The following is a 12,053-nucleotide window of genomic DNA, read 5'->3' as shown; positions in this document are numbered from 1 at the left end:
GTTTTAAAGAAGCTTGAAAACAAGGTGCAGAAAAGGGGGTTTAAGGGCTAGATTAAGGGAATGGTTGGGATTAGCGAGAATTGTAGGTTTATGGCTGAGACAAAGATGGATTTAAGGGTATTTGGGCACTATCTTGGGGCTTCCTTCATGTTGGACCTAGAGTACGTCTGAAACTCCTACGAGGATGAAATCTGAGTGCAAAAGATGGCAATCAGCTACCCAAAAACCAGATCTTGAATTGCCGAAACTTCTGATCTTTCCTCTTTTTTATTCGTATCTATTTTCGGAAAGTTGCATGCTTGCAAAGATGGTCTTCAATCCGCTGTTGGTGCAGGTCTAGGAACTGGTTTAGGAATAGAAAACAGGGATTAAAGTGATTGCCTGTTTAGATTTTGAAAATAAAGAGGGACTCTCGGGTGTTATGGGTTGGATGCTGGTGACAGATCTGAAAGATATTGGTTTGGGACCGGTTTTAGTGGAGATGGTGGCTGGGAGATGGATTTGGTTGCAAGTGGCTTTGGAAATTAGTGGTTGCGAACGATGGATTTTGTCGGAGAGCTCTTAGATCTTTGGCTTTGATACCAAATTGATGTAGCACCGTGAAGAAAATTTGAAGAAATGGGAGAGAAATAGACGAAAGGGGATAGAATTAGAAGAATAGGGGAAGAAGAGACAAAAATAACCAGAAGAATAGACGAATTTAGGGAGAGGAGAAGAAATCAGAAGAGAGAAGAAGAAGACCAGAATTAGAGGGAGAAGAATCTTTATTCAATATCAATAATCATCAAAAGTTACAAAATAAGTTGTAAAGAGGCCTATAAATAGGCAATTAACAACAAAAGATAGAAACCTACTAAAATATGAATTCCTAAAAGACTAAACTTCCTAATTCTAATAACATGAAAAATAAAAGCCTAAAAACTAAATAACATGGAAAATAAATGCCTAGAAATCCTAATGGGCAAATATGCCACTTATTAGCTTATGATCTGCATCACTTGGTTCATGGAAGATAGGTCAGTGGATCAGTAAGTAGGGAAACATAAGTTTTCATTACAGTTATGGATTGCCTAACAAAAATCCTTGGTTTCCTTTTTTACTTTTCTGTCACGGCAGATAGGTCAGTGGATTAGAAACTAAGGAAACATAAGTAACTTCACCATTCAAATGACCACTTCTGTTCATTTTCTTTTCTTAAACTAGTGAAACAAACTTACTAAAATAAGGCCCAATGTGAGCAACTTTTCTTCCTAACTATATGTTGTGAACAACTTTTCTGTCCTAACCGTAATTATGAAGTCAAACATCGATATAATGTAGTCTCTTACAATCATAAGTGAATAATTCAAAAGGCAATGATTATCCAGAAAGTGAATAATTGAATTAATGCTTTCATATGTTATATTATTATGGTCAGACTATCAGGCCCAGAGCGAATAATGAAAAATTATTTCATGTCAAGATAATGTGCCCTCAATGGACCCCATCATAGGATAAGGATGCAAAAACTCTTCAATTTTACTGAACCGTTAATAGCCATGTCAATTAATCCAGCAACCAAAATCCCCAAAACAACAATTAGAATTTCAAAATTCTCACCCGTACTGAACTTGTGAAATGGGTGACCTTTTGCACATAAATGTTTCTGAAGCTGAAAAGCATAACCAATTTGAAACAGCAGCAAAAGTTACAACTCAGAGATAAGAATGACCTTATTTTGGGTAAGTTATGATAAGAAATACTTCTGTAAGGTAATAAAATAAAAAATGAACAAAAAAAATAACTTTTTCCTCACAGTTACAACTTTACAGCTAGTACTTACAACCAAGGTTTTAAATTTCGGTTTTGGTGTCGGTTTTGGCCACCACTGAAACCGAAATATTTCGGTTTCGACTGAAATCATGTAAAAATTATGATAATGATTGCATTTTTTTTCGGCCGAAATGTCTAAAATTTCGGCTATTTTGGTGGAAATTTCATAAATTTCGTTGGAAATTTTGTAAAAATGGCTAAAAACGGAATTTCAACTGAAATTTCTGCGACATTTTGGCGAAATTTCAGTCAAATCTCGGTGAAATTTCACTGAAATCTTGTAAAGAAACAACTTCATGTAAATTTCGTTTCGGCAATGGCTGAAACCGAAATATTTCAGTCATTTAGTTTTGTTTTGGCCGAAATTTAAAACCATGCTTACAACCATGGTTTTAAATTTCGTTTGAAATCCGAAATTTCAGATTTCAGTTGGGACCGAAACAGAAATTTCAAAAAATCCGAAATTTCGAGAAATACAAATTTTTTTCCAAAAATTTAGTATTTTCAGTAATTTTGGCCAAAATTACCGAAATAATTAATTATTTCTTTTTTTACCGGATTTCAGCCGAAATTTCGGTTTCGGCCAAGGCCGAAACCGAAATTTAAATCCATGCTTACAATTAGTAGTACTATGTACCAAACAACATGAAAAATGTATATACAAAAAGAAACATTAGAAGAAATCAAACCATTATAAGCAATATAAGCTGTATAGTTTTTATTCATTCTTAGTAACGAGAGTTTTGGCTCTAGTAAATCAGCAATATGTTTGATAGTAGTGTTGTTGGAGAATCTCCCGCTGTCTCCAGTGTAGTGGTTAGCGCATCACATATGGGAAGTCATGGAGAGAAAAACCCAGGGCTGCATATTAAAATGGTGATTTTTCACGGAATTAACTATTTCGAATGGGCACAATCTGCCCGGATTTTCATTGATGGAAAAGGAAAAATGGGATATATAATTGGATGCATAAAAGAAATGAATCAATTTGTATCCCAGCTATGAGAAGTGGCAAGTCCACGATGACGTTGGGGGGTGGGGTGTTTTAAACTATGCTTTGTACACACAAGAACAGTTCTATGGCATCGGCATATCACACCAGCATTTTCACGAACACTTGTATGGCAGCAGCATATCACACAAGCATTTCTACAAACACTTCTACTGCAGCAGCTCATCAAACAAGCATTTCAACGAACACTTCTACTGCACCAACACATCACACAGCGCATCTACATGCTGTTGAAGAGTGTTGTAGGGTAGTTTAGTCATTACTTGTATTGTTAGGCGTAATGTAGTGGGGCTTGGTTCACAGGTACAACTTTTGTAACTTCATGGTATACCCATGGATTGGCCAGTTCCTATCTGGAAGCTGTGTACACATGTTGCCCTAGTTGGGCCTATATATACATCAGGGAGCTCCTTAGTGGAGACTCACCATCTTCTCCATTCCTCTTCTTCTTCCTCTCTTACCTTATCCTCCATTTCTAACACATGCAACAACATATCACACATTGCCAGCACGATCAACACAGCACTAACACCTGTGTTGCATCGATTATTTGCCCCCTATGCCGAATCCGTGTCGACATGTTCAACGCGTGAATCGGACATGGATTCGCGTGGGACACGTCCAGATTCTTGTTGTAGCTGTGTCCCACATGAAACCTGTTCTTTCAAGTGAAGTCGACACATCATTGTCTCTTTTAAAAATGTGCACCCTATGCCGAATCCGTGTCGACATGTTCAACGCGTGAATCGGACATGGATTCGGGCGGGACACGTCCAGATTCTTGTTGTAGCTGTGTCCCACATGAAACCTATTCTTTCAAGTGAAGTCGACACATCATTGTCTCTTTTAAAAATGTGAATCATATATATTATTCCTTTAAACACGCTTCTGTCTTAACTTTTTTTATAAAAGCACAGCCCATTCTCTGAATAAAAAACCTAGAGCCTCGACCTTCCACCCTCGAACATCGACCCTATTCTCCTTTCTTCGTCAACTCTCAATGAAAACCCTAACGTCTCGACCACTGTTTAAAAAACACGGAACGCGGCCAAGAAAAATCCTTGTCGACTCGGCGCAGACGCGGCCAAGAACACCTTTGATGCGGTCATAACTCGGGAGAGTCAAAGGAGTTTTTATTGACTGTAAAGCAAAACGCGGAATGTAGATGCGGTGCAACACAGAACGCGGCTAAGGTAAAAGGGAGTCGACGCAGGCGAGTTCCGAGTCGAGTCAACAAGTTTTTAAACACTAGTCTCGGCCAAGGTTTTAAATTTCGATCGAAATTTCTGGTTTCGGTCAACCCCGAAACCAAAACTGGGAAACTCGAAACGTTACGAAATTTCGACCGAATTTTTGGTCGAAATTTCGTTTTTCCTGAAATTTAAGGAAAATCTCCAAAAAATCTGGATTTTATTCTTTATTTAATATTTTCCCAAAATTTCAGCCGAAATTACGGCGAAATTTCGGTAATTTCGTTCGAAATTTTGTACGAGATAAAATATTATTTTATTTGATTTCGTTAGATTTCGTCTGAAATTTCGAAATTTCAGAAATTTCGGTAAGGAACGAAACTCGTTCCAAAACCGAAATTTGAAACCATGGTCTCAACCCTCCACCCTCAAAATTTTCATAAATATATATATATATAGAGGAAAATGATTGTGAGCTTGAAGCTCATATAGCTTATATGAGCTTGAGGGCCAAATACATGTGGGCCCACATTGTTATGATGATCCAAAGCATTCATTTGACAGGCCCTTACATAGATAGGGTGTGTACGAAAAATCAGCTCCATTGGATCATCCTGACCCATCAAAAAGTGGATGGCAAAATGGACAGACGCCGTTTGCCACAAATCTGCCCATTTTTGCCCTCTGCTTTTCAAGGGGTTAGGATGATCCAATGGAGCTGACTTTTGGTACACACCCTATCTATGATGGGGCCTTGCAAATGAATGGTTTGGATCACCACAAAAAATGTGGGACCCATGTGTTTGGGCCCTCAAGCTCATATAAGCTATATGAGCTTCAAGCTCACAATCATTTTCCTCATATGTATATATGTGTGTGTGTGTGTGTGTGTGTACATGAGTATTTATTTAAATTTAAATTTTTTTATTTTATTTAATAAAAATTACTGAATCTACGAATCCTACTTTTTGTGGTTTGCCGAATCTGACACCTCAAGTGTTGGATCCTGACACAAGAATCCGAATCCTTGCAACACGGACTAACACCGTCCGATAGCCAACACAGTGCACAAAACCAGCAGCACGATGCACATAGCAGCCCCTCATATATTCCTCGTGAAGAGAAACACACCACAAGGATCACAAAGCTAACCAGAAAGGTAGCTGCATGGCTGTTTTCCTCCCTTGTTCTTGACCACCTCGGTCTTTGGGATTTCTTCTCCCTTCTTTAATCCAAATTCTCACCATTCAAAACAGAAGGAAAGAAAAAAGTAGTTGCACGGAAGGTACACAAGAAAAGAAAAAAAACAAGGGTTGTGGGCTTGATCAGTCCTCTAGGGTTTTATTAGGTCCAAACAAGGAAAAGGGAAAGAACAAAGGAGATAGGTGAGAATAGAAAAGAAAGAGAAATGAACTCAAGAGTACAAATCAATGGTTTAGTGCTCTGATACCATGTTAGAATATGGTATTGGGGTTAGAGAAAAGAGAAGAGGAGAGGAGGGACGAGAAGAAGACATAATGGAGAAAATTAGATAATGACACCCATGGTGGACCAACACCTCTTAAATTAATAAATTATCATATTTACAAATATACCCCTTTAAGTATTTAATAACACTTATCTAAAGTAGAGTGGGAGCACCACACTAACTACTTTTTAATAGAAAATTATAACATATCACATTACCACAATGGTCCATGATAGATTGATAATACTTCTGCATGACAGCCTACCAATGCGACTTGAATAATTCGAGTGAGAACATAACAGTACATGGTACACAATTTATTCTAAACTAAATCCATAGTAGAATGACAAATTAATAGCCATTCGTTTTGTATTGCTACTATAATACACAAGACAGCATTGAATGTCTTTTTTTTTTTGGTAGGTATTGAATGTCTGACCATGAACAATTGTTTAAGATTAATTACATTTCATAATACTGGGATCTTTACAAAAATTTGTAGCACTATAATAAATTAAATTGCAACCTTTATAAGCAAGGTTTGAAAGCAGTAAATGTTGAAATAACCAATACCTGAGACATACGCCAGCCATCTGACAATAAATTTTTTTTATTCTCTGGATAAGGACAAGAACAAAAATCAGACTAGTTGCTTAACAATGATAATTTAAAATATTTTGGAAATTCATTGCTGATAAAATGTCCAAAACAGAATACTATACCAGAGTCAACAGCTTTTATTTCCCTCAAGGTAGCATCAGGAGACATCAATGGCTTAATAAAGAACTGTGCAAACCTGGATGGTGAACCACGTGAAAGCATTGACGCGCATAAAAGAAAAGAAGAGATAAAGAATAAGTAATAAATAGAAAGGGTAAAACAATATCATACCTATCCAATGCCTCTTCAAAATAATCAGTGTTAACATCAAAATAGTAGTTGGTATGCTCAGAAGATGTAAAAGCATTTGTGCTGCCACCATGCTGAGCACCGTCCGAGACACCATATAGAGAAAGAAAATTAACACCATAAATGAGGTATCTTATATGGATAACATGGTCGAAAGGAAACAAGCAGAACAATCAGTTAGGATTTCATTAGAAGAAATTTATTTCACGGAAAAATAAAAGCTGAATGCACCCCTAAAGATTTGATGTTCTTATCAAGCAGCACATCAAGGGTTATGAAAACAAGCTAAGTATCATTTAACATCGCTGTGCAATAAAATAAATTGACAAGTAAAGAGCAAGATGAAAGAGTGCTTTATAACATCATTATAACGCCTAAAGTGAAAAGATGGTTCAAACACCAATTAGGTTGCTCTTTCTATGGATAAAGTGTCATGGTTTTAAATTTTCCACCAAAATCAACACAAAACAAATGAAATGTTTCAGTTTTCATGCCAACCAAAACACATACCGAAATCGAAACACATGCCAAAATTAAAACTGTAAGTGTAATAGTGGTACATTATAACAGCATGGCTTACATAATTATATTCATATGAATTGCATGTGAAATGTGATGCATGTATTACTATTATGTATTAATATTTATACGAATTACATGGTTTGTACTGAATTCTAAGACATGCACTACAGCGTATATCACTAGGTGTGCGATGTTGTTAGGCCATTATTGATCGTTGTCTTGCTTATGTGGTGGTTTCAGAGTGTGTATATGTGCTCAGTCTAGCATTTCTTCAAGTTCCATCTTAAGATTCTATCATTTGCATTTGTTTTCATATGTTTCTGTACTTTTACAGGATCTCCACCGAAATTCCAACTGAAAAAGTAACATTTTCCATTTCCATAGTGAGTGAAATCGAAACTGAAACCGAAATTTAGAATCTTGGATAAGGTTACTAAGTCGATAGTACAGAGCACCTAAATCGAACTAAGGTTACTTAGTTCGGATTTCAGATGCAATAAGGAACTCCGAGATATGACATTATTGAGAGTCATTGGACGTGAAATCAATTCTAGCTTAAAAGCATGAGGTTCAACCAACATTTGCGGAACATATTTAACATAGAGAACAACTAGCAGCAACAATTGTACCATTAAAAAAAAAAAAAACTAGCAACAACAATTGTCTTTCGCTATCTTGGTTCAATCTTACATAAGGAAGGAGAGATTGAAGAGGATGTTAACCACGGAATAAGAGCAGATTAGTTGGAGTGGAAGCATGCTTCAAGAGTTTTGTACGACCGTAAAATACATACCAAGTTGAAGGGAAAGTTTTATAAGACAGCTATGAGGCCAGCCATGCTGTACGGCTCATAATGTTGGGCCACCAAGAAGCAGATGTGCATAAGATGAGTGTAACGGGGATGCAAATGCTTAGATGAGTGCGGCCACACAAGGTTAGATCGAATTAAGAATGAAGACATCCGTAAAAAAGTGGAGGTGGCACCAATTGAGGAGAATATGAGAGAGCACCACTTAAGATGGTTTGGGCATATCCAACGTAGGCCTTTGGATGCTCCCGTGAGAAGAAGTGACTCGTGCCAAGTTGATGGAGTAAAACGAGGTAGGGGCAAACCGAAAACAACTTGGGTAGAAACAATGAGGAAAGACTTGAGGGTTAGGAACATAACAGAGAACATGACCTTGGATAGGAGAGAATGGAAGAAAATGATCCATGTAGACGAACCCAACTAGTGTCAGGATTAGACTTAGTCAATTTGAGCCGGGTAGACCCTTTCACCTTCTTCATGAAAATTTTCTAAAGGATTCATTAGCCGACTCCAACTAGTTTGGGACAGAGGCTTAGTTGAGTTGTAGCAGCAACAATTGTGAAAGAAGTAGAAGAGTAGGCATCTCTACAAAGGTAAGCAAGCTATACCTCTATAATGTATTTTGAATAACTGTCCTCCAATGGATATTTTTCGCTAGCATAAAACAGCATGTGCTCTGCAGCAAAACATTGAAAATTGTGAGCATATCAAAAGTAAGTCTCCAATGTGCAAATATGAGGAAACAAAGGCAATTTGCATAATAAGGCAACTATAAAGGTTGGCAAATTTTTTCTGTCATGTTAAGAAAAGGTTAGTGAAATCTTTTGAATGGGAACCATCTTGACAAGGAATTTCATTGTCATCGTCAAAAGACATCAAATATCTTCACAGATAAGCAATGATGACCCATGTGTGAATCGTGCACATTAATCCGTCAAGGTTCTTTACAGTGCCAGAATACAAGACATCAGCACAACAATTATAATTGTAATTGTAGGAGGATGGAGGGTGGGTGGGTGGATAACATTATCATTGAGTTTCATGTCAAATTTAGCATCCTTGAACATGGTTTTTGCAGGACCCAAACCGTGCAAAAATAAATACTCTGCAAAAAATTTCTTTCATAGAAAGATAAAAAAAGTGATACCCAAATGGCCCCTTATCTAACAAACATACAAAAATATGAAATGCTTCAAATATACCAGCTACTTTTTGTGTATTTTTCCAACATTACTAACCCATCTAATCTCTTTCTAACATTACTAACCCACCTTATCTCTTTCCACAATTAGGGTACATTGAGCCCACCAAATCCGAATGCAGCTACCTCATTAAAATCTTTAAAACAAAATAGCCCATTGGTACCCAAGCTTAAGCTAGTGGTACAATAACTCGTGACACTTGTATTTCTTTATGTAGTTTTCTCTTTTCAAACTCCAGGTTCTAAGTTCCAACCCAATACCATTCCAAAAAAAAAAGTTCCAACCCAATACGCATAGCAGAAATGCAAAAAAACAATGATGAAGCAGATAGGCATTCAGCCAGTCAGCGACAAGATGAACACATGCAGAACCGGTGCATGGATATAGAACAGAAATTAGGAGAAAATACTCAGCATTGTGGTTGAATTCTTTCCTTCTAGACTTCAAGTTCTTGAGTAAAATTACAACTAAGGAAAGGTAAAAGACAGTGCAGAGAGGTATAGGTAAATGTAAAGTATGACATGTTTTGTGTTGGTTCTGAGACCTCTTCCTTGGTTGCAGCCGTCTCTTTATATAGATGTCAAATGCAACTGTCCACAACTACTCCTGATCTATGTGAGGAAACCTATCATAACTCTCAACTTCCATTTTGAATTTCAAACTTCAATCCGTTTGAGAATAATTGTGCATATTCGTATTCTATAGAGAAAATGACCTTTGGTGAATAACTGACATAATGCTGACGGATTAATAACTAGCCAATGATTCGGTCCCATGAGACCGGTCTTAAATTATATAAAAAATGGATGTAAACTAAAACAAAGACCTTGGGAGTTAAAATCAGACTCAATGAAGATTTAAACTTACCAGAGAAAGAGTGCTAACATGCAATAATAATTCAGGTAGCTGAAGCTCACAAGTATAAGAGATTTTCTAGCAACACGATAGGGGAACAATTCTACCTTTGCAAATTTAGGCCCTGGTCGTTTAAGATTATGAAAACCAATTGTAAGTGCTAAACCAATTATCGGACTCAAATTTAAATGTAATTTTGATTCCAATAATCGGTTTGGCACTCACAAATCGGTTTTCATAATCTTAAACGAACGGGGCTTTATCAATTAGTTCATCAACAATGCCATAATTATTGTAGCAATGCTCGAGTGATACGAATATTACTAACATTTCAAGCGTGATAAAGTCACTGAATAACACATGGAATTGGAAACGCATATACTAAATCTTGAGACATTAAAAAGCTTCAATATGAGAACAACCACTTACCAAGAAAGTGAGCAAGACCTTCCAGACCATCTGGATCGCAAAATGAACCTACGCTAACATCCATGGAAGCAGCCGCCTAAATCAAAAAAATAATTTTTTAGGATCCTCTTGAAAAATCAGGAAATGAAAATTCGTTCGGAGATTTTTCAGTCCACATAGAAACAAATTAATCCATCAAAAACAAAACCCTAAAAACACGAATTACTCAGCGAGAGGGTTTTTGATTTACCTTGTCAGTTTCGGGATCGCTAATGAGGAGAACCTCGAGAGAGTTGGGAAGGACGAGTCTCCGATATTGCCTCTTGTCCGTACGGGGTTTCAAGATCTCGACCTCTGTTCTAACAGCAGCCATTTTTCTCCTGCAACTAATTTGTTCTCCTCTCCTTCCTCTTCTTCTCTCCTTTTTCTGCTTCTTAAATAGAGGCCGATCTTTGGCTTTTTCACTTGACCAAACCTCTGTAGACCAAAAATCACCTCTTATTAGTTGGCCTTTTCTATAATTCTAGGTCGATATTTCCAAGGAAACGTGTGGAAAATTTGCTTTCCCCGAAATTTCCTAGCAAGTCCTACTTTCTTTTCCATTTCCACCCGTACAATTACTGGAAAGTGATATATTTGTCTCCTTTTCTTGCATGGGACACCCCCCTGTATTGTATTCATGACTCCTCTGTTACACTACAGGGGGTGTGTCAAGTAGAAATAAGGATAACATATCGTTACCCTTTTTTAATCGTCCATTTTGCAAGAATGATTCGGACGGGCCCGGGGCCCCCTTGTCAATGTGGTTTGATATTGGTACACGTGCCACACGTGAATCTTCTTTGCTTTTAGGGATTTTTGCTAAGAAATCTCTCCAAAAACATATGCCAAATCTTCAGTGAATCTCTATTGTCCAAAAAGTATTATTTCTAAAAGAGGTATTCTAAACTCACAGGCGCTCCTGTTAGGTGAAAATCACCAGGGTGCGTTGATCACTTAATCCCTCTTTTTTTAAAAGACTTACCAAATGATCTTTAGCATAAACTATAGTTACATTTTGTTGTTAAATTTTCCAAAATGACAATGCTACATTTAGTTTGAAGTCATTGTCTAGTAGGAATTTTGCCGATTAGTCTATGGTTTGAAAAATATATGCTGATAAGTCTTTTAAGAATACTGTATTTTTCTTCTTTATTCACAGTCGAAACCAGAGATTTTATATGGTGACTGGCCCATCAAGTACCGTGAGCAGGCGGTACCACCATTGATATTTGATCCAACAGCATCACACTTTTTTAAGAGGCTGCCTTGAGATCAAATGTCAAGGGTGATGTGTCTGACGTACCACTTGATGGTCAGGCACCATGTAATTTCTCTCAAAATCAAATCAGGTAGTCGTTATCGGCATTTTTCCATTTAAGGGGAACAAAAAGTGAGGTGGGGCCATATATCTAGATGATCTACTCGTGCATTTGTAGTTAGCCGGCGTAGATACATTGTACCCCAAAAATCTTCTTCATAGGATGATCCTAGCCCTCAAATACATTTGGCCAAAATGGAAGGCTCAAAAGGTTTAAAAATGGAGAGTACATGTGTCTCCATGAATCAAGGGGCTAGGATCATACTAACAATGGCGAGTACATGCGCACTGAGTTCTTGTTCGGTCTAAAATGTTGCAATGCAGTCTGTCAGTTTGCCACCCCCACCATGCAGGCAGGTGTGTGCGTGTGAGTGAAATGTGCGGGGGTGCAAGCCTCCTAAAAGGCAAGATCATAAACTCAATTTGATGGGCTGACAACTGAAACATTTTTGCCCTTAGGATTGGATTTCGCGCGATTGAGAAGAAGAGGGAACAACACTTCTTCCT

General features: G+C 37.4%; 1 protein-coding gene across 1 annotated transcript in view; it reads right to left on the bottom strand.

Annotated features, from left to right (window-relative positions):
* LOC143845764 (Insulinase (Peptidase family M16) family protein) overlaps positions 1 to 10,677 on the bottom strand; it is a 45,239-nt gene extending 34,562 nt beyond the window's left edge. The window contains exons 1-7 of the mRNA XM_077354179.1: positions 10,437 to 10,677; positions 10,208 to 10,283; positions 8,330 to 8,397; positions 6,374 to 6,465; positions 6,205 to 6,278; positions 6,056 to 6,099; positions 1,600 to 1,651 (exon numbers count right to left, since the gene is read on the bottom strand). Coding sequence (XP_077210294.1) covers positions 1,600 to 1,651; positions 6,056 to 6,099; positions 6,205 to 6,278; positions 6,374 to 6,465; positions 8,330 to 8,397; positions 10,208 to 10,283; positions 10,437 to 10,559 — 529 coding nt within the window. The 5' untranslated portion in view covers positions 10,560 to 10,677. The remainder of the gene's footprint in view (positions 1 to 1,599; positions 1,652 to 6,055; positions 6,100 to 6,204; positions 6,279 to 6,373; positions 6,466 to 8,329; positions 8,398 to 10,207; positions 10,284 to 10,436) is intronic.
* Positions 10,678 to 12,053: the final 1,376 nt, after the last annotated feature.

Source organism: Tasmannia lanceolata, unplaced genomic scaffold (genome assembly GCF_043159265.1).
Source record: "Tasmannia lanceolata isolate RefF3 unplaced genomic scaffold, GAP_Taslan_0.1 ptg000015l, whole genome shotgun sequence".
In the NCBI taxonomy this organism is placed as follows: Eukaryota; Viridiplantae; Streptophyta; class Magnoliopsida; order Canellales; family Winteraceae; genus Tasmannia; species Tasmannia lanceolata.
Note: the sequence above shows the minus strand (reverse complement) of the source record. Positions and strands in the feature narration are given on the sequence as shown.